The 23,570-nt window shown below is 37.0% G+C and overlaps 1 protein-coding gene and 1 long non-coding RNA gene across 3 annotated transcripts in view; one reads left to right on the top strand and one right to left on the bottom strand.

Moving 5' to 3' along the window:
- The window catches only part of LOC134754247 (leucine-rich repeat-containing G-protein coupled receptor 4), a 45,666-nt gene extending 24,207 nt beyond the window's left edge, over positions 1–21,459 (top strand). The window contains exons 2-8 of one of the 2 annotated variants that reach the window (XM_063690445.1): positions 13,883–14,051; positions 14,518–14,724; positions 14,894–15,082; positions 15,172–15,402; positions 15,494–15,715; positions 15,849–16,047; positions 19,248–21,459. In XM_063690445.1, coding sequence (XP_063546515.1) covers positions 13,883–14,051; positions 14,518–14,724; positions 14,894–15,082; positions 15,172–15,402; positions 15,494–15,715; positions 15,849–16,047; positions 19,248–19,654 — 1,624 coding nt within the window. In that variant the 3' untranslated portion in view covers positions 19,655–21,459. The remainder of the gene's footprint in view (positions 1–13,882; positions 14,052–14,517; positions 14,725–14,893; positions 15,083–15,171; positions 15,403–15,493; positions 15,716–15,848; positions 16,048–19,247) is intronic. The other variant, XM_063690444.1, reaches the window with a different exon arrangement.
- The window catches only part of LOC134754523 (uncharacterized), a 100,338-nt gene that overhangs the window by 19,685 nt on the left and 57,083 nt on the right, over positions 1–23,570 (bottom strand). The gene's annotated exons all lie outside the window — the stretch shown is intronic.

Here is a 23,570-nt window from a genome sequence, read left to right as displayed (position 1 = left end):
AAAATAAATATGCAAATGTACCTGAAAAAATATGATAGATTATTTTCCGCTACTGTATGTGTGTAGATAAACTAATTTAACTAATAAAATAATTAATCGTGGCTAAAGAATAACTTTCAAAAAACCGGCCAAGTGCGAGTCGGACTCGCGCACTAAGGGTTCCGTGCCATTACGCAAAAAAGGCAAAAAAAATCACGTCTGTTGTATGAGAGGTACTTTTATATTTGAGTTGATTGAATGAAAGGTAAATTGCGGTTTACGATTTATGACGTATTAAAAAAGAACTACTTACTAGATCTCGTTCAAACCAATTTTCGGTGGAAGTTTGCATGGTAATGTACATCATATATTATTTTTAGTTTTATCATTCTCTTATTTTGAAGTTACAGGGGGGGGACACATATTTTATCACTTTGGAAGTGTCTCGCGCAAACTATTCAGTTTAGGAAAAAAATATATTAGAAACCTCAATATCATTTTTGAAGACCTATCCATAGATCTCCCACACGTATGATGAAAAACAATTTAAGTATGGAAAATTTATTGTTTTTTTTTATTTTTTTTTTGTGTGAAAATCTTAATGCGGTTCACAGAAAACATCTACTTACCAAGTTTCAGAATACATCAACTTAACAGTATAGTTCTTATAGTTTCGGAAAAAAGTGGCTGTGACATACGGACGGACAGACAGACAGACATAACGAATCCATAAGGGTTCCGTTTTTTGCCATTTGGCTACGGAACCCTTAATAATAATAATATTATTTCATGCTCTCGCACGATCAAAAATGATAAAAAACTGGCCAAAAGTATGTCAGGTCATGCTCAGTGTAGGGTTCCGTTGTTACCAGTCCGCCACGTTGATATTATTGTAATAACATATATTGCGGTAAAGTTTTAATTTATTGAGTTAGAAGCATGTTTTATCAGTACTTAGGCCATCCATGCACTGTAAAAAATCATATATTTTCAAATATTTTGTAAACGACCACAGTTATGACTACGGTTATAAAGAAACAATAAATTCAAACGACACCTCACACGAACCGATCGGTTCCATACGACCGAAAATGTAAACTAATATCAATGATGGTCGGCCGCCATCTTTCCCCCCCTTTTTTCGACCCGTCCCCTCCTCCATAAACTAAAACCGGTCAATTCGTATTCTGGAGACAACGAGGAACACCCATACCATAAAATAAAACTATGAAAACGGATTATATCGCGTGTATTCAATATACGCGATATAATCCGTTTTTTTTGTTACGTAGTTTTATTTCACGAGTAACTATCGCGGTAACCGAAGACAATATTACATTCATACCAGTTTTAGGTTTTAGAAGAGATGTCTACTTTCGTTTAATCTGCCTCCTAAGATGGCTGCTCGAGGTCCCCAAATGTCAAATGGTGTGGACATGAAAAAGGGACCTTTAATTAACATACTATATACCAAATTTTATCAGTGTCCAAGAGATTTCGCAGCTTGTCCTATTCCGGTTGTGCTATCAGTATACGATGTTCGAGTATATAAAATCTAGTAAGTTGCCTCCATATACCTACGCTACGTCACTTTATTTCCAAAACTAATAGTACTATGCCTTATGGGAAACGGTCGAAGAGATAGTTCAGATCCGGAAACCGCTACCAAATTTTAGTATGTTATTGGGCATGGTACTGGGTCTCCAAAACTGCCGGGAGACAGCGGCGCCGACCATCTACTTCAGCGGAATGACGTTATCAAAATGACTCCCGCCTCGTTGCGAATATTGCATTTCGCACCCAAACTATGCATTGCACATACACGTGTGTGGTATTAAACGAAAGCCAATAAAATATTATATTTCATTAATACACTATGTACCAAAATATACAATAGTTTAAGAAAAATTAAAAAAAAAAAAAATGAAAAAAAAAATCGATTATTTGGGGTTTTCAACCAAACCAAAGGACGTTAAAGCAATGTACTACAAAATTTAGGCTGATGTCTCAAGCCATACACTGATATCAAAATAATCAAAATCAGACCAAAAATGTGAAAATTATGCATCAAAATGTAGGTATTTGCTAGAACAAATGCATTAAAGTTAAAAAAAATCGAAACTGGTCATTTTCAGGATAATTCGCATAAGCTGCTAGTATGTTATTAGCAATATAAAAAGGATCATAAAACTGCTGGGAGACAATCTCTATAGTGCCTGGGTAACAAATAAACGTCATACATGTGACCGCTGCCGAAATTTGCAAAATCTAAATTATAACTACATACATACACGTGTGCTATATCAAACGAAAGGTTATTAAATATATTATGATTCGTTAATACATTGTTTATAAAAACAATGTATATTTTAGGAGCTACAAACAAAGAAAAACCACTTTTTTGAGAAAAGTTCGTGTATATATATTTTATAGCTCAACTAAAAACGTTATAACAATGTTGCGTCTAATATAACAGAAACCAGTTATTCAACTATATTATACGTCACAGCTTAAATTTTTAATTTCTGATAAAAACTGTGGAAGTTGTACCAAAAAAACTAAAGCGCGCCAACAATTTTACCTTAATGCGCTCATATTATGCAAAGATTATGCAAAGATTAGTTCTAATTATGGGGTATTAAATGAAAGAACATTACATAAAATACATGAAAACGACATTTTGGAGTGGAATAATAATTTATAAAATGAATTTGAAAAAAATAAAATAAAAATAAAATTTCAATTTTCAATTTATTTATTTCCTTTAAGTACAATTTTAATTTACATCATGTTGTTCATAAGAGCAGGAAACGATTCCTCCGTACTAGTAAAAACTGACAACAAACACCACCTCTCCCGGATCACATTTACTCTTATCTAGCAGTAGGTATACATGTATTTGCGCAGTACTAGATATATATATATATGTAATATTGTGTGTGTGTGTGTGTGTGTGTGTGTGTGTGTGTGTGTGTGTGTGTGTGTGTGTGTGTGTGTGTGTGTGTGTGTGTGTGTGTGTGTGTGTGTGTTGTATGTGTGTGTTTGTGTGTGTAGTTGTCATCACTAGTGAGATTCTAAAGATCATGAGAAGCATGGCATGTATGGAAGCATATATGGATATGTAATATGTGAGGGAAGCACAACGTATATAGAAAAAAATAGATATCAAGATTATCAAGCATTGCGTGACTGATGGTTCATTTCAAGTGGAGGGCAATTCTTTAAAAGTCCAGGTTTTATTAAGTTAGGTAACCTTTTTGTATTAATTGTATTTAGTTAAGTTTAGACAGTGATTTTTAGGAGTTTGTCAGTGTCATCGTAGTCGTATAGTTTCAAAAAAGATGTAACGGCCGCTTTACAACGATTCACTGTTAGCTGAGTTAAGTTAACATTTTTCGAAATCTTGTTGTACAGAAATGGGCCAAGGAAAAAGGCAAAGTCATGGACAAAGCTAGTTCTACTAGGTGGATTGATAAAAATTCAGTTTCTCCTTCTCTCAGAAACTGCTGAAGATGGTGCTTTTTTTTGTTGTTTTAGAATGATGGACTTTATATATAATTGTCTTACCGATAGAACATTAAATTCTCTATATATAGCGGTCGTTGAGTATCTGAAATTTTTAAATGTACCTTAATAACTGCTCTTTGAGCTCGTTCTATTGCAATCATGTAAGACTTTTTGCCACTTCCCCAAGCTTCAATGCCGTATGCTATAATGGACTGGCATAGTGCAAAATATAAATTTTTGACAACAGTAGGATCCCTCAAATGCCTAATGTTTTTAAATATATACATTAGTTTTCTTACTCGAGAACATAGAGTATTAATGTGGTAGTTCCATTTTATATTTTGATCTATATTTGCACCAAGATATTTAACAACATTAGTTCTTTCAAGTGTGTAGCAGTTGCAGGGAGCCGCGTAAGTGTCTGGACAAGTGTGACCTTGATTATAAAAGTTAGATGGTTGCATGGAGTTCTTTATGCTAAACGTAACATATATTTATATATATATTTTGTTTTGCTTAGATTGAGAGAGAGGGAATTTTGATTGAGCCAATTCATAAAGCGATACAGGCCTTTTTCTGCAGTGTACTTTAACATCATGCCATGATGGTCCATCAAACATAAGTACAGTATCATCAGCAAAGGTCACAATAGCTGCATTTCTTAGTTTAAGGCGACAGAGGCCATATATATATATTAGAAATAAAGTAGGGCCAAGAACGCTACCCTGCGCTACTCCGAATTTTACCAGCGTCTCATCACTTTTATGTTCACCTATTTTAACAACTTGAGTTCTATCAGTAAGATAGTCAGTGAAGAGTTGGTGAGGAGTTCCTCTTATGCCTAGGTTCTGTAGTTTATTTCTTGATAAATTGGGATAGAGACAGTGTCGAAGGCCTTGGCTAAATCAAGGAATACTCCTATGCATTTGGATTTGGAATCGAGTTTGTTGACAATATGTCCGACAACGTGATTAATTGCATCTGTAGTTGAAATATTATTTCGAAAACCATATTGGTTACTAGACAGTAGGTTAAAACTTTGCAGGAAATGTGTGAGACGTTTATTTATAACCTTTTCAAGAACTTTAGATACAACAGGAAGTAGTGAGATCGGTCGGTAATTAGTGACACTGTCTTTATCCCCCGCCTTGTAGATAGGAACAACCACAGACTTCTTAAGCGCTTTGGGGAATACACCAGTAGATAAGGCTAAGTTACAAATGTGGGCAATAAGTCTAGCAACTGTGGAAGTCGAAAGCTTAAGAAGTGCAGATCCCATCCCAACCTGTAGAAGAGCTGTTTTTTAGTGACATAATTATATTTAGTACTTCAGTTTCATCAGTAGGCAACAATACTAGTGAATTAACCGGGGTCTCTATACAAGGTTGTTCATCTGGCACATTAGAGGGAGTGTGAATGAGGCGCGAAGTAATACTCGCGGCAAGGTCTTGTCCTATATTGGTAAAATATTCGTTGATAAAGTTGACCGAGTCTTTAGGATCTGATTTAATTTTAATTAGGTTAAACGGTTCACTTTGAGGTTTTTTCATATGACATATCTCTTTTATTATATTCCAGGTCTTTTTCAAGTCATTTTTGTTTTTATTGATCATGTCACGTTCATAACTTCGCTTTAGTTTATTAAGCCAACCTACCTACCTATTGATTTAATGTTATTTTGGATTCCCATTTAGTAGCCAGTTACAAAACTTATTTACCAAACGGTAACACTCTTCGTAACTGGCTACATACAAGGAATTTTAGATTCCTGTTTTGTAGCTAATTACCAAATTTAGTTACCAAACGGTACTAAAGGGAGTACTCGTACCTATCAACTGAAATAATTCTAAAAGTAAAAAAAAATCTTAGGCATTGTTAAGTAATTTGCATGAACGGTAATTTATTTAATACAATCGGAGTCGTTACTAAAATATTATTCAAATTTTAGATCACGACAGACTAGCATTTGTAGTAACAATATCCGTATGAATTTAGTTAATAAAGTCTATACGATTTCAGTAAATTTCTGTACTATAATAGATTAGGGTTTTGTTAAGTTTTGTCCAAACAAAAGCTAATCTAGTTCAGTTCGCGTCTGAACCATATCAGTATAGCCTTTGTAAATACGCTTCCGGGACAGCCTTTATCTGTCATTTCGCGCAGGCTGTTATCCTACCAAAATACTTCGACTCCCAGATATCATGAATATCGTTTGTACTAATGAATGGCCTTAGTGTGTTGAGTTCTCATTTAAAATTATGCGGAATTGAGCGACGAGAGACAGTGGATGGTTATACTGGCCGCAGGATGAGGCCATACACGCGTAGGGTTATCAGACGTGTGACGAGTGATCTTGACATTTCAGGAATTTCGGTCAATTGTCACAACTGGGGCCAAAATACGGAAAAGACGAAAGATACATACTTGATGAGAGATACATACGATCTTACGACTACAATGACTTATCTATCTGAAGTTATGATCCAAAAGTAGGAATTATGCCAGGACTTTTGAAATTAGTAGGTATTTGGTGACCCTACATACGTACAGGCCGACGCGGCGCGGCGCGGCGCGACACGGCGCTGACACCGACGAACGACCATGCGGCCGTTTGGCGCCGCCGCCGCCCCTGCACCGATAACCCCGGAACGTTGACCCCCTTCACATTAGTGTTTACTAAACGCACTTACATGCTTCGCGCCCTTTATGTACCCACTTAGTTACAGATTAGAAACAATACACTACATAGCACAAGTTAAAAACAATCTTCAGCGTACCCTAACTAACACATTTAAGACGAATCGAAAATTACATATTTATGCAATGCCCAAAACAAGACGCAATTTACACAGTTAAGTCACTACATAGTCGCGCGACATAGCATTTTCAGTAGAGACTGGAAATGCTATCACAGTATAGTGCGACATAAAATAGTAGAAATTAAATATAATGGAACTAAAAAATGTGACAGTTACGTAGGAAGTGGCGCCCTCAATAATTTTCTACAATAGGGAATATTACGCTGCGTAGGTGGCGCCACTACCACAATCTGAGGGTCTATCGCGAAACAAGAAAATCGAAATTTCGTTATGTAACATCTCTGTCACTGTTGCATATTCGAGAGCGATAAAGAGGCAGAACGCGAAATTTCGGATTCGCGTTTCCCGGTAGGTCCTCTGTAAACGAACCGCCTTGATGCATCAATGTCATAACTCATAATTCATAATCTCTGAAAACTTGTCAAAAACCTGTTAAAGGTACAGTATGTATAAGTTACTCTATGGTTTACTAAAAAGGCTAGTGCTGAACTCTGGTGGCAGAACATTGCAGTAATATTCCCTATTTCTTGTCGTACTATGCCTAGGTACTAGTAGGTACTAAGAGGTGTAGTGTATCTAGCGCACTACTCGCCTTGTACAGTGAGATGATCTAGAAGCACAATAAAACGACAAGTGACTGTCACGAAGTAGGTAAGTCCCTACATATTTACACATTTTTTAACACAAATTTTAATATTATCGCTCTTCTGTTTTCGATGTCGAAGCAAAGAGTCACGTGATACTCGTAAAAAAGACACACAGGCACAGTCTGCGCGTAGCCATAGAAAAGTATCCATTATAGTAATTAATTTCTACTAGACTGAGGGCACAGGTCAGAGCGATAAAACTTATATTTGTGACAAGAATTATTTTTACCCTGCACTTTTATTGAGCTCGGTGACGCTCACTGATATGCAGTTGCTCTTTATCTCACGGTTGACGGATTAAATGTATTCACGTTATTCAAGTGAGTTAAATATGTCTGTGATCATAAATAGCTGTGGGTCATAACGATACCGACGGCTAGACGTCGTTTTAGCTACTTACCTGCTTATCTGTTTAGTACTTAGAACCAGAACGTTCTCAAATAACATAATTATCTGCTGTCGAGTATTTTTATAAGTCCATACTTCCTGTCAAAACAAATATTTTTGATAAATCATCATTAGATGATGATTAGGGTAAATAAACTTTGATTTGCATCTTTTCGAGTTCAAAGCAATGCAACTGATAGTTCCTATCACGACATGTCTGTAGGTATAATTGCTTTAACGAGTACCTACAACTACATATCAAATAGCTACTACCTAGTACGCAAAAGGACGATACAATTAATAATTCGATTTTGTGTAACATTATTTCTAAAAGACTACAAAAAATTCCAAAAGAAAGAGAAGTTTTTAATTTAGTTGTATATTTTAGGGTTCCGTACCCAAAGGGTAAAAACGGGACCCTATTACTAAGACTCCACTGTCCGTCTGTCTGTCTGTCACCAGGCTGTATCTCATGAACCGTGATAGCTATACAGTTGAAATTTTCACAAATGATGTATTTCTGTTGCCGCTATTACAACAAACACTAAAAATTAAATTTGTACGGAACCCTCGGTTGGCGAGTCCGACTTGCACTTTTCCGATTTTTCTTGTTTGTCTTCTCAGAACTCCGGCATTTCTCAACAGATTTTGAAAATTATTTTTATGATGGAAAGCATACACTTACAGGTATGAATATCTATAAGATTTTAGGAGTTCCCAGGAATCGTCAATAGTGGGAAATACGCCCTAAATCTTATAAGCATATACCTATAGTGTTTTATTGTAGGTCTTTTCATCAAGATATCAAACAATTTTAATATCAAAACTACCGTGTGACACAGACATATTAAATACTAATAGCTGTTGCCTGCGAGTTCGTACGCGTGGATTTGTGTGTTGGTGGTTATAAATATTCTACATGAGCATAGAACATTATGCAGCAAAATATAGAAGTAGGGACGGTTAATCATTTGGGAATTATTATACAATGCATGAAATTTGTTTGTACACTACCTACGAAGTTTCAAGCCCCTAAGTGAAAAAAATAATATCTGGATATAATCCCTCTCAACCCCCTTAAAAAAAATTCAAGTCCACTATTTAAAAAAAAATCACTCCCGCTGCAAACTTTCAACCCTTTTTTCACCAATTTAGGGGATTAATAACAAATATTCAATTAAAGCCATTTTAATTCCCTTAGGGAATAAATTTCATACACGCTGAAATCACTTTCTTGTTTTCTATTATTTTGTCTTTTTACGACATTTCAAGTTCACTATTTACAAAAAAAAATCGTTCCCGATGCATCATCGTGGCATACGAGGACAAGCCTTAAAATTCATGGTAGAATTCCTGCGCGAGAGACGACAATTCGTTGTGGCGTGGGCCAAGGAGGTGACCTAAAATCGGATGGGTTGTCTACGGAAATAGGTGTTCCCCAAGGCTCGTCTTTTTCTAACCCGCATGGCGTTTCCACTCATGCTTAACGACCTCCCGAACACCATAAAAGTTGGAGAAGTCTTCATATACGCGGATGCTCACTGGTGAGAGCTTGGACGAGCTGGAATCTAAATTGAACACAACCGCACAGCATATTTTGGATTGGTGCACATTGAATGGACTACTATTGAACTATTTGAACTTATTCGATCAATCGGATTAGGTCTCACCTCGAAATCCTTCCAAAGTTATGAAATTTGGTATTTATGTTAATTAAAGTTCTCTTTTTCATGTCCACACTATTTGACATTTGGAGACCTCGAGGAATTGCAGCCATCTTGGAAAATGTGTACCATCCTGGAGAAATTTGCGATTTACTCTAAATATACGTTCTCTATGAAAATATAGTGTAATACAACATTAAAGCTTATTAAATTCTACACAAAAAAGTCCTAGATATCTTTGCGGAAAAAATACATCTTGTTATAGAAAATAATAGCTGAATCCAGATTTAGCGCTTATACCCTTTCAGGGGATATTCTCTTAATAGGAAATTTGTAGGAATATGAATTCCACTTTTGTCTATACATTTGTACCCCAATATCAACATTTTACTCGACTGCGACTTAAACAGAAAGATACTGACAATCAGTACACCCTGTAGCTCAGGATACTGGACGGATTTTTTAAATTACGTATCGGTAGATTCCTCTTGCCCTTCACAACCTATTTACACTTATTATTATTTATCTCCACGGGACTTAATCGCGTAAAATAGTTTACACTTGTTTTATTAAAGAAAAATCAATACAGCCGCCTTGAGAGGATGCCGAATATTAAATCATATTTTTACTTGTAGCGCCTAAACTATTGAGTGGATTTCAATGCAATAGACATCAGTAGATCCATAATTGGTACACGAGTGCTATGCAATACAAATTTACTAAAATAAATGAAAGGAAAATATTTAGGACTTAAACATGTCTGCAAAAACAGGTTTTAGGTCTTAAATGAGGTTTAAACAATAGTGACAGTAATGAAATTTGACACCTACAATTTCAGGGATCCCTGTTTGCGTGTCATAAAATTGGAGCTTCGGGGACTACGGGGATCAAATGCCATCTTGAAAAGTATGTCTTTTTGGTTTTTCTTTTTTTCTCGGAATATCTAGGTTTAATGTGAATACTGTGTATGGCGTACTGTGTGACTTATCGGGTAGAAAACGTCGTCCACTCAATATAAACCATCAAACAAGTTTCAAATACCACATTATTGGGGTTCCTGCTCGACCAAGGCCTTACGTGGGAATCCCACATTAGTGCGGCATGTGACAAGCTGACCAGGGCTTGCTTTGCGCTGGCGAGGCTAAGCCAGACATTACAATTTACAATGTCAGGCAGTGAGGTCTTGCTACTTCGCAAGTATACAAGCCCTAATGCAATACGGCCTGGAGTTCTGGGGCCGAGCTGCTGAATATGGGAACGCGTGTTCCGCTTGCAGAAGCGCGCTGTGCGCATCCTGGCCCACTCTAAGCACGACGACAGCGCCAAGCCCCATTTTATAGAACTAGACATACTTACATTACCTTCACCTTTAGTATTCCAGGCGGCAGTCTATGCGAGAGATAACTTAGAACTGTATGGGAGACGAGGTGACGGAATTGACGGACCTCATACACTGAAAAAGACTGCAGTCTATCCATGTTACAGCACCTGTCTGTCTGTAGTCTACAATTACATACCAAAATTTATAACAGAGGCTGTAAGCGATTCAAGCTTTAAATATAAATTAATAAATGGCTTATTGGAAAATGTTTGTACAGATAAAAAGAAAATATTGAACACAAAAAAATAAATGTGATGCAGCTTCTGTGATAAAAATTGTTAGGCCAGGAAATAAATGCCCAAAAAAAGGTATAGAGGGAAATGCTTGGAACACAATTTTTGACTTCGTAGCTTTGTTTGGACTAGTTAGGAGGTGAACATATCAAAAGTCCCCGGCCGTAACCCTGGTGCTGGGGGGAGGGGGGTTTGAAAGTTCCATTTTTCGGTTTTTCGATTATATCTCGGAAACTATGCATCTGAGCGACTTGGCCACTTATACAAAATGAAGAGATTTAATTTGTTACAAGTTTTATTCAGTTAAGTTTTTCGATATCTTGTATAGTTTTTGAGATATCAGCTCTAGAAGGTTTATTTATGGCTCTCATTTTTATCTTGATTATCTACATCAGTGAAGCTGCTAGGCCGGGATGGAATCGTTTTCGTATAAATCGGGGGTGCTGAATTCATTTATGGTATCAACATTGACACCTTTCCGAAGTAAAAACATATAAACTTTAAACAAATTACTTTTTTTAACTTTGTTGTACTATGTAATATTTCTTTTTCTTTGTACTTTTTTACATTCTAGTGTAAAAATTGTAAGGCCTTCGCTGATGCGTTGTTAAAAACCTATTGTTTTTTCTTTTCTTTTTCCAGTAAAAATCTTTGTCGCAGAAAGATAACACTATGTACCTATATGAACATACATATTAGACTGTAAGCAAAACAACCTGTGGAAGAGCGGTGTTCTCTTAACACAAGTATTTTAAATACTTAAAAAGAGGCACCTGCACAGCTATTGTAAACGTAATCTTTTGCTACTGAATAAATATATTTACATTTACTAATTTAAGCCCCTTTGCGGGTATTTATTATAATTGAAATTTCTATGAGATAAACCACTTTTTTCAAATAAATCAAAAATTGTTGAAATCGGTTCAAATGATAAAGAATTATCCCTGAAAAACCAACATGCATACAGGTCGTGCGAATTAGTTAGGCAATTTGCCGATAGATGGCGCTGTAAACAATTATGCTTAGCCATTACAATTGTGCTTCTGGTCAATCTTTCGTCATTATAGTTACATGAGAAAATTTTAAGTTTGTACGTAACCCTCGGTGCGCAAGTTAAACGAACTCGCACTTGACCGGTTTTTTTATTCAATCTGCTTTTTATCAATTCCCCATACAAACTTCCCCCCCCCCTTTTCACCCCCTTAAAGGATGACTTCTGAAATAAAAACTACCCTATGTCCTTCCCCAGGACAAACTATCTCTATACCAAATTCCAACTAAATCGGTTCACCGGTTTAAGCGTAAAGAGGTAACAGACAGACAGACACAATTTCGCATTTATAATATTAGTATGGATTTTTTTACAAGTATAGATTTGACTTAACGCTTTTCATTTTCGTCATGTTATGTTTATTTATAACGGCTGTTTCCAGTTTTAAGAGAATGTTTTATTTTAACTAGCCAACCAGATTGTCCCGCAAATCTGTTGGCAGACACTTGTCGTTAAGGTGCAGTAGGTACAGCCAGGAGTTTTTGAAAAATCGTAGCTCTTTTTTATTTAGATCACAATACGGTTGCCAAAAATGTTATTAATTATAGCAATCTTCAATCTTTATTAGCAATCTTCTCTAGTAAATTCGATTTGAAACCTGATTTCTTGACAAAAAATAATTTTAAAGAAAAAAAACCGACTTCAATGGGAGATGCTGCTGAAAGTTTACTTATTATTGATGGTGCACTCTTAGATTCCAGACAATGAAATGAAAAAGACAGCATATTTTGAATAATTATGTAGAAAACGAGGTAAAACCACCCACTTTTCTAGTAGCATTACGTTTCTGTAAGGGTCGCAGTTCTAACCTAACCTACTTTTCTGATAGCAGTTCTGTTTTATGAGAATCGCAGTTAAAACCCACCCACCCACCTAACCCACTATTCTAGTAGCATTTCCGGGTCTCCGGACGTCTGGGTCCAGATCCGAGTCCGGGTCCGTGTCCGGCTGTCCGGGACCAAGTTTGGGTCAGTTCGGTCTGGGTCCGGGTCCGAGTCGGGGTCCGGGTTCAAGTCCGGGTCGGAGTTCGGTCCGGATCCGGGTCCGAGTTGGGGTCCATGTCCAGACCCGGGTCCGGGTCCGAGTTCGGGTCCAAGTTTGGACCCAGACCCATAACGAAGAGAACAAATCGCCAAACGTAAACTATGCGTCATTAAAGAGTTCCATTCTGGTCATCATCAGCTGTTCCACTTCATCAAATGCCACTTTTTAAAATGGAAATGCTGGATTTGTTGATAAAAATACAAAAATTACTATATGTATGCCTTTCACACTTGAGGAGTTCCCTCGATTCCTCATGGATCCCATCATCAGAACTCGAGCTTAACAAAAATGTTTCTTGAAACCTAACTTGCATAACAGACATAACGAAGAGGACAAATCGCCAAACGTGAACTATGCGTCATTGAAGAGTTCCGTTGTGATCATCATCAGCAGTTCCACTTCATCAAATGTCACTTTTTTAAATGTAAGTGTTTGATTTGTTGATGAAATTACTAATATATGTATGCCTTTAACATTTGAGGAGTTCCCTCGATTCCTCATGGATGCCATCATCAGAACTGCGTTTTGACAAAAACGGGACCAATCTGTATGTATATACTTACAATCAAAAAAATAATTTTCAAAGTCGGTCCAGAAATGACGGAGTTATGGAGTATCAAACATGAAAAAAAAACCGAATTGAGAACCTCCTCCTTTGAAATCTTGAAGTCGGTTAAAAATAGCTTGATAGAAAAAAATCACGAATATAGGTCTAAAACGCACCTTAAAAATTCGTAACTTTTTTTGCACAAAAGTAAAAAATATGAAACTTGCTTCTAAAATGCGCATATTTTGATCGAACTCATTCAAAATATGTACTTTTTTTAACTTACAAAACTTAAAATTCAAAAGCACGGCGGCGCGCACTGTCATCGTGCTCACGCTTACGCTCAGTGAGAGTGAGAGAAGAACCTGAACCCACGGGGCCTTAACAGACTTAGTCTGTACTGTATATTGTACCTATACTTGTCTTAAACCGGGATCAGTGTTGATTAACGACTTATTCTGTATTAGCTCATCATATAATCAGTTTAAGTTACACTTATCGGTAAATCATCTTCCAGCTGTCTACCGCAAGTTTTGAATTGAGATACCTGCATAGAATACAGTCATTTTAGGAATTATATTTTCAGGTTATTCAATGAATGAACGCAGTTTTGTTATTTCCAGTGAGCTGCCAGAGAACGCGTTCACAAGGCTAGACCTGGTAGACTACTTCAGTGTGTCGGACAACGCGCTGGCCGAGATCCCGCGTCACGTGGTACGGCACCTGCCGCACGCCAAGACCCTGGACCTCTGCCGCAACAAAATCTCGAAGCTCACTGAGGACGACTTTAAAGTAACTATTTCTACTATTTATACGAATTGAAACTGATTATATTTACACGAAAAAGCGTTTTCCCGGCATCTTGCCACGGCTCAAGGGATCCTGATATGGGGTCCGCTTATCCCAAGAATTTGCGTAGGCACTAGTTTTTACGAAAGCGACTGTCATCAGGCCTTCCAACCCAGGCGGGAAACTGGTTATTGGGATTTTTTATTTTCCGGTTTCCCTTACGAATTTTCAATTAATTAATTATTAATTAACCTTCAATTAATTGCGATTAACTGATTATATTACGGGTGAAATCGTAAATGAGCAATTCGCGAGGAGACCTAAATAATATTTCATTTAAGATAGATCTTCTTATTGGTCAAATACTTACTTTTATTATCTTTAAATAATGACTGTACTGGCCAGTTACATAAGTCTACGTGTGACTTTTTTTTGACGATTTTCTTTCATTTAAGACAACATGTTGCAGGACTTACAGGAACTCGAACACTTGTTAATAGCCAACAACGAGATATCAAAGATCGAGCGGCACGCTTTACCGAAAGCTCTGAAGCACGTTCATCTTGGAATCAACAGCCTGAACAGCCTAAACGGCGCGCTCAGAGATCTGGACGAGTTGGAGTGGATATTCATTAACGCTAACAACCTGAAATCCCTCGAGAATGAATTACCAATCGTAAGTATAATAATTAAGTAGGTATTATTAATCGAAAATTACGTGAACTGAACCCCATATAAACCCGAATAAGATTTTCTAACGCTACTTATATCATCTACTTAGTGGAATATTTAAATTTGTATGAATTAGTACTCACTTGTTGCTTTTGTGCTCATAATTTTTACAGAAATCAAAAAAGATATCCTTCATACATGCCGCACAAAACGAGCTGCAAAGTTTGCCCAAGGACCTAAAGCAAATGCCTACGCTGGACTCCCTATTTTTCTACGACAATAACATCAAACTGTTGGATGGGGCTCTGCAAAAATCTCGAAAACTAACAAAGATCAATCTCTCATTTAATGAAATTGAAAGCGTAAGTATGCGATATCTTCAAATGCCATGGACATGACTTGGCATTCTTACCCGACGTAAGCATTCTTATCGATTTCCTTATCTTTTCAGTTGGCTGAAGATGAATTTGCGGAAGCTGAAGTTTTGGCATATCTCGACATTTCGTACAATCAAATTAAATCACTCAATGGTTCGTTGAGAAGCCTTAAGTCGTTGCGCTATTTGAACCTAACGCATAACTCTTTAACAGAGTTTTCTCTGCAAGAAATTAAAGGTTTAAAGAAATTAGATGTAATAGATTTTTCGCACAATAAAATTAATCACATTACTGGAAACATGGAGGTAACTGTAATGAAATGTTAATTTTGTAATATGATGTTCTCGGTTGCTGGACATATTCTATAAATTTAACTTCCTTTAATTTGATTTTCAGAACCTAGTTGATGTTGAAACGAAAGTACTAGAGTTGCGCTTAGACCACAACCATCTCGTAACCCTCGGGGGCGCTCTAATCGGATTCCATGGCCTCATGAGACTGAACCTAAGCAACAACCAGCTGCAGCAGATATCATCAGACGACCTCAATGGCCTGGAGGACTTGAAAGTTCTCGATTTATCGTTTAACGACATCGCCACGCTGGAAGAAACCTCAAAGGTTTGTTGGCTCATAGGATAAAATACACCTATGTATGTAGTAAACCAGAATGCTAAGCGAGCGAATGCGAAATTAATTTTATTTAATTCGTGCTATTTTGCCTCCGTGTAAATCCCTTATGTTTACGTTTCAGTCATTTTTGCCATCTCTTGAGGAGCTAATCGCACATCACAACAACATTAGTGGCCTCGACAAAGACTTCCACGGGCTGCCGTCCTTGTGCATGGCAGATCTTGCGTACAACAAGATCCGCTCCATCAATTACGATCTCGTGTCAAAAACGCGGTGTACCATAAACGGTGTCCCCAGTAAACTGAAGATATACCTTCAAGGTAAGTGCACAAGTTAACTTTGAGCAACATTCTTCACACTACGATTGAAATAAACAATAAATCACGAATCCAGGAGATTCTAATTGCCAGTGTAATAGTTTAAACTAAGCTTTCAGATGAATCCCTGTGATTTTGTGATGTCACTACTTATGTAATAATATGCACTAACATGTACTCGTATTTTTTTAAACCATTAAGCGTTATTCTATTTCATGTTTAATTCTTCAGTACGCTAAGCGAATTGGCATGCCACTTTATAAGATGCATTAGCGATGCGATTAACTAGTTAAATATATGTTTTATATCCGCTTCATTTTGCGACTTGATTAGATTTGATTCTGCTTAGTATGTAATTGTATATTTGTATTATTTATTAACGTTTTGAACGCCAAGAACTCAAAGGTGTCGTGAGTTAAGGTGCTCATAGCGTCGACGTACGCTGTCAAAGCACCCTCGTATGGTTCATATTTGCTAGCTTTCCAATTATGATGACGTGTGCGTGATATTTACGGATATGGACAATAAGTGGCGATCTAGATCAATATAATTACATATTTAAAATGATGTACTTATATGCTGGCTGCGCCATGCCCCGTGTTTTCTAATTTTAGTAATTATCATTGTTCATATGTTGTAAGTACCTAACGTAGTCAACATCAATAGTAGCGGATAAAACAACGCACCAAATGTATCTGCCACCCTGGAGTACTCTTCCAAATCTATCTAAGTATCTATGTATAAATGCGATTCATCAACGCAGAGCCGAAACTAAAAAGATAGTAAATTGAAGTTGAAATTTGCACACCAGGTTGTAATCATAATCATAATAATAATATCTTTATTGCGTTCATGTTGTTACAAAGACATACAGGTGAAGCTTACAAAATTAAGGCACAACAACATGATACCCTGTTAGGGCATTGCAAAACTATAACTAAAAATATATACACAAAAAAACATCTATAAGCAGAATAATAAAACTATTCTTGAAATTTAGATTAATCAAAATAATCTTGTATGGAAAAAAACAGTTTTCCATTAAATATTTTTTCAAATTGTTAACAAATTTACCATATTTTTCCTCTATTGTAAACTTCAATGGTTGTTATATGAGGGCTCTTACTGCTCATTTGCAAGTTACTACTTGGTAGGGCTAATCTGTCTTTATGACGCAGGTTCATGTGATAGGTGCAGTGATCTTTAGCCTTAGAATATAGGGTTGGGTGCTTTCGGACAAAACAGGCTTCTAAACTATACAAAGATGGTAGAGTCAATATACCTAATTAGTACAAGAGATAAGAAGCGATTTTGATAAATTTAACCCCTAAGGGGATTAAAAAGGGGATGAAAGTTTGTATGGGGTTCAAGTTTTATTTCAAGCTAGGAATTTGAAACTTTGTAAAACGGTATTTTATTAAACCACAAGAAAACTAATTTCAGCGTTTCATTTCGTTTAATTTTAAAATTCGTCCCCTAAAAGGGTTAAAAAGAGATTAAAAGTTTAAATCCATTACAAATACTTTTAAACTTAAGGATGGTATAACATAAGATTTCAAAAAAAGTTAATTCAATGTTATTGAAAATTCAACCCCTAAGGGGGTTAAAAAGGGATTGAAGGATTGTATAGAGCTCAAAAAATTTTTTTTTAGTGCGGGACATGAATCTGTATAAAGGCATAATATTAAAACACAAGAAAAATAATTCCTGCGTTTTCAAAAATTCATACCCTAAAAGGGTTAAAAAGGGGTTGTAAGTTTGTACGGAGATCAAACATTTTTGTGAATACGGGACTTGAATTTTTGTATAAAGGCATATTATTAGAATACAAGATGGCGTTTTAAAAAAAAACATATTCTAAGGGTTAAAAAGGAGTTGAAAGTTTGAATCCATTACAAATGCTTTAAAAATTCTTAGAAAGGCATAATATAAGATAACAAAAAAAGTTATTTCAACATTTTCGATAATTCAACCCCTAAGCTAAGGGGGTTCAATTATCAAGGGGATAGAAGTTGAAACTTGGTAAAAGGGCATTATATTAAACTAAACGAAAACTGATATCACCGTTTTTGAAAATTAATTCCCTAAGTTGGTGAAAAAAGGGTCGAAGGTTGCACCGCGAACGATTTTTTTTATAAATAGTGAACTTGAAATGTCAAGGATACAATTTACAATAATAGAGAACAAGAAAAGTGATCTCAGTGTTTTCAGAAACTTATTCCCCGAGGGTTAAAACGAAATATTTTTTTAAAATTGTTGAAAATCAAAGGGGGTTGAGAGATTATTATCGAGAACATTTTTTTTAAGTAAGGGGCTTGAAACCTTGTAATTATTAACAAGTGATTAGTCCCTACTTGCTATCTTTTGCTGCGTAATGGTCTATGCTCATGTAGAATATAAAAAAAAAAACTATAAACCTCCAAAGATCAGCCATAGATACTAAACTAATACGAGTATATAATATACATATGTTCGTTTATACTGGTTGGCAAGAATTTAAATGTTAAATGTTTCGAATTCAATAATTCCGTGTCAATATGTAATGTAATGATAATGAATTAATTTACTTGATGTTGAAATAATACATATTGTGATAATTATGATTATAATTGTGATTAATTTTATTAATAACCACCAACATACAAATCCACCGCGTACTAAGTCGCGGGCAACAGCTAGTAGACATATATATATATATCTACAGTTCGCGTTCCAAAGTATTTGTCACAGTCTAATTGTTGTACTCGTACTTACATAAAGAGACATAGTATCTCTTTTTGTTAAGTTTTTTTAAATTTTATATAGGTACGATATTATACATATAGAGAATGGTACGAGTAGATAGCTACTCATTATTATTCACAACGACGGGACTTAATCGCGCAAAATAAGTTTTAAATTTACATCCGACGTTTCGAGGACGTCGTTGTCCCCGTGGTCTCGGAGAAGCTGGCTAAAGTTGACATCAACATCTAGGCGCACGAGTTTTTCGAACTACCCGCACTTGGTCTTGTTTATTAAAATCGTGAAAGTTTAAATCAGTGTAGATAGCTACTTTTGACGCGTAGGCTGATCCGTTACTTTTTGATGCTGACTGAACTTATTGTATTCCTTTCGTGCTTTAGCAATAATGCTTCGTTAAATGCAATAAATTGTATTAAAAATGACATAATAATAGCCAAGAATTGTCTTTATCATTACAGATAATCCGGTGCTATGCGACGAACGGATGAATGAGATGGTAATGATGCTGGAGAACCTGAACGCTCGTGTGAGCGGGTCGTCGACGTGCCTAGGCACGCAAACGACGGCGCCGGTGCTCAGCATGCGCACCCTGAACGACGTGGCACCGCGGCAGGAGGCCGCCGTCATTGTGGTGGCGCACCTGCTGCCGCACGACGACCAGCGCCCGCTGCCGCCCGCGTACCGGCGCGTCGGCACCCTCATCGGGCACGTACTTTCCGAGCGCGAGGGCGGGCTGCCCGTGGTGGTGGACCCGCCCGTCACGCTGCCGCCCACCACCAACGTCGTTGTCAAGTGGCCCGACGACCAGCACCCGCACCCGCTCGCGGATCTGCGCCTGCGCGACCTTAATGCGCCGGCGCAGTGAGCCGCGCCCTCCTTCCTCCGGGAACTCAGTGCTGCGCCCTAACAAAACGTACTGATAACCGACCCCGGCCCGAACAGGGCAGTGACTCTAACTCGGCCGAGTGCACTAATTATTATATAACTACCAAAAGTAGCTACTTCCTACATTTTTAGAGCTGAGATGTATATAAGTAGTAGTATTTTTATGGCCACTGATGATGCGTTCTACTGATTTAGGTATTTACGCAGCGTCAGTTAAGTGGCTGTAATGTGCGTTCACGTAAGTAATAATAGGTAAGTGTAACAACATGAATACTGTCCGCAGGGCGGTTCGTGAAGAACCGTTTTCGAGTAGCGCCAGTCGGGCTACAGCCGCCAGGTGCCTTGCCAGCTCTTGTAGGATAGTTAAGAGCCTTGCCTTTCATTTACGTCCGGCGTACAGCCAAAGTGGACTCACTAGAGCTTTATATCAACATTTAAAAAAAGTTGTACTGAGAGCATCTTTAAGGGTAAATTGACCAAAAGTCTAGTCAGACCCTGCAGCACTTTACGTCTCAGAAACAAATTCGTGGTAAATTATTATACAGAAAACTTAAGTGGAAATAATATGCCCAAACCTCATGGTATTGTGTTTTTTCGTAGCGAAGTTTCTTTTGCTACCGTTTAAGTGAATTATTATTAAATTAGCTCCATTTGGATAACATTGGAAAATCTGATAACGGATGTGTTACTATTTAGGTTACTCCAAGATTTTAATCAAATTATATCATCTAAAATATGTATTAGAGTTGAAGTAAAAGCGTGTAAGTAAGTGAAGAAACTTACTCTGTGCTTCATTAAAAAAACTAGACATTAGACCTACTCGTACCTGTAGCTACAACCACCTACGAAAAAAGACCAGCGACTACTGTCAGGTCAGCATACCTACTTGCACAAAATTAAAGGAATTTAAATTATTTTTTACATTTTACATACAACTTAATAAGGTCAGTAATATAGGAATGCAGATATACAATTTATTGGCCAGGTAAACTAGATAAGTACCATGACCATATTACGTCTGAAAAATGTACCTATGCCTCTCAAGAACGTTAAAAGCCCTGGGAGCCTAGGATTTGGCTCTGGATGGATGGATGTAAATACTTTTGGCTTGTGCTAAAGTTGTAGGGATACTCACACTGCTCCTCAAATATTAGGAAATTAGTACAGAAAAGTATTTTAGTCAAGTTGAGGAAATAACCTAATTCTACGATAAATTTATTTGTCGTTTTTCTCGAGAATAATCTTAGTATGTTTTCTTATGAGACACCAAAGGCTTGCAAGGATAGAAGAAAAACCAAAGATTTAATTATCATGCGTTTCCCAACAAGAATTTTGTTATGTAAATTATGAGAACATTAAATGAAGTAATGCGTTACGGTAATATGGTAAGTATTTACCTTGTAGTTGACATTGTCGAATTTTCTTGGAGGGGAATAAAAGTAACTTATGTAACAAATATTATTACTTAGTTTAAGCTTAAATATTTTATTAGTGTTATTTATACTGTCGATTAACAATAGCTTTAAGAGATTAATTAGATATGATACCGCCAACGCCGTAATATTTGATGATGAATATATAAAATGATATATACCTACCTACCTATTAATAAAATACCTATACATGTACCTAATATGAAAATTCTAAAGTTTTGTATCTGAAAATGTAACTTATCTATCAATAGAAATGAAAACCGTGGTCCGGAGCTCATTACTCCAAAATATAATTATTAACCTTGTATCTACTAGTTGTTGTTTCGAATAAATAAAAGTTCAAAATGCTAAATTTATTCTACCCTCCTCGCCTCTAGTTTGAACCTAGGCACACTGGCATTTAGGCATTTATAGCCGTCGCCGGGAAGGCAAGCCATACAAAGTCCCATGGGCTGGCCAGTGTTCGGTGTGCTCTCTACTCTTATCATAGTCTAATAAAAAGACAGTGCTGCGGTAGGTAACAACATGCAAATCAGACTCGCACTTGAGCTGAGGCGATCCTAATATTACTAAGTAATAGGCACAGGGCGGACACGTCATACATTAAAAAACCGGCCAAGTGCGAGTCGGATCGCCCACCGAGGGTTCCGTACTTTATAGTATTTGTTGTTATAGCGGCAACAGAAATACATTATCTGTGAAAATTTCAACCGTCTAGCTAACGGTTCATGAGATACAGCCTGGTGACAGACGGGCAGCGGAGTCTTAGTAATAGCAAAGATAGATATAACTCCGTAATAGAAGGATACAGTCTAAGGAAAAAACGTGCCTCGAAAATGACGAAAATTTGATTCTCGATCAGATGTCGCTACTATCTTTGGTCTACTCTCGTATAGAGGGCGTTGACGTTTTCGTTTGTTATTTAACATTTTCAACGCATATCAGTGAAAGAACATTTGTAAAAATAATAAAAATAATTAATGCAAAAAAAAACATTTATCCATATTTAAATACATTTTATCGTATTTTATAAATCTTCATTTTTAGTTTTAAAGTGTGTCGATAGATGGCAGTGAATTTACTGTGGTTACAAAATTTACTATGACAGTACCGCTCTATAATATTATATCCTCTTTGGTAATAGGGTCCCGTTTTTACCCTTTGGGTACGGAACCCTAAAAATCATTTGCGCATCTATGTGTGAACGGCACGTCTGTACACGCGTCATTGTGTGAGTAAGTTGCTTAGGGCACAGAATAAGTAATGTATTATATAATCTGTGGTAATAGTATTATCATACAGAACGGCCACGCCGTGACGTATGATATTATTATTTATATCCAAAAGTTTAGCCTTATTTACTTATATTTCGTGTTTTGAATATTGTAAAACTTGATTATTTATTTCTACAAATTGTTAAGTGCCCGTACATATCACAATACACCGGCATTATGAACGTTCCGTCATCGCGTCGCTAACCGAAATGAGTACGCCGTAAGTCCGGCAGATTTCTGTCGCGGGGCGAGGTAATTCGAGTCGGGGTAGGGCGCGGTGCGTGGCCGTTCTGTATGATAATACTATTACTTATTCTGTGTAATAGGTATGTTATAACAGGACTGTTCAAAGGACCAATTTACACTTGAAGGTATACGTAGGCAATGTAGAGGAACATTAAAAAATGTTTGCCAAAAAGTGGAAAAACATCATCATAGGGGCAAGACGGCGCGAACAAAGTTTTACCTCTATTTGCAGGCCTTGCAGCTAGACTTTAAATTTGCTTGCCCTGTTTACTCCTTCACACAAGAAAAGCAAATTAACACTTCTGGGTCGTCGTCATCCACACCGACACAAGCAGTGTGTGCCCAGCGGCCACACCGCTGGCACCTTACCCAATTTTTCCAACGACTTCTAGAAGGAATGTTTCTCGTCATTGCAATAGATACAAATAGCATCCTCTTGTGTCTTCTTCCCTTTGACCTTGCCCTTATCATTTCCTTTTAACATTAAATTTAGTTATTATAATTTTTAAGAAAAAAAAAACCGACTTCAACGGGGGATGCCGCTGAAAGTTCACTTATTGTTGATGGCGCGCTCTTAGATTCCAGACAATAAAATGAAAAAGACAGCATCTTTTGCCTAATTATGTAGAAAAGGAGGTAAAACCACCCACTTTTCTAGTAGTATTTCGTATTTGTAAGGGTCGCAGTTCTAAACTAACCTAACCTACTTTTCTGATAGCATTTCGTTTCTGTAAGGGTCACAGCTCTAACCTAACCTAACCTACTTTTCTGATGGCAGTTCTGTGAGAATCGCAGTTCAAAACCCCACCCACCCACCTAACCCATTATTCTAGTAGCATCCGAGTCCGGGTCCGGGTCCAAGTTAGGGTCCATGTTCAGACCCGGGTCCGGGTCCGAGTCCGGGCCCAAGTTTGGGTCTGGGTCCATAAGGAAGAAAACAAAT

Source organism: Cydia strobilella, chromosome Z (genome assembly GCF_947568885.1).
Source record: "Cydia strobilella chromosome Z, ilCydStro3.1, whole genome shotgun sequence".
Lineage (NCBI taxonomy): Eukaryota > Metazoa > Arthropoda > Insecta > Lepidoptera > Tortricidae > Cydia > Cydia strobilella.
Note: the sequence above shows the minus strand (reverse complement) of the source record. Positions and strands in the feature narration are given on the sequence as shown.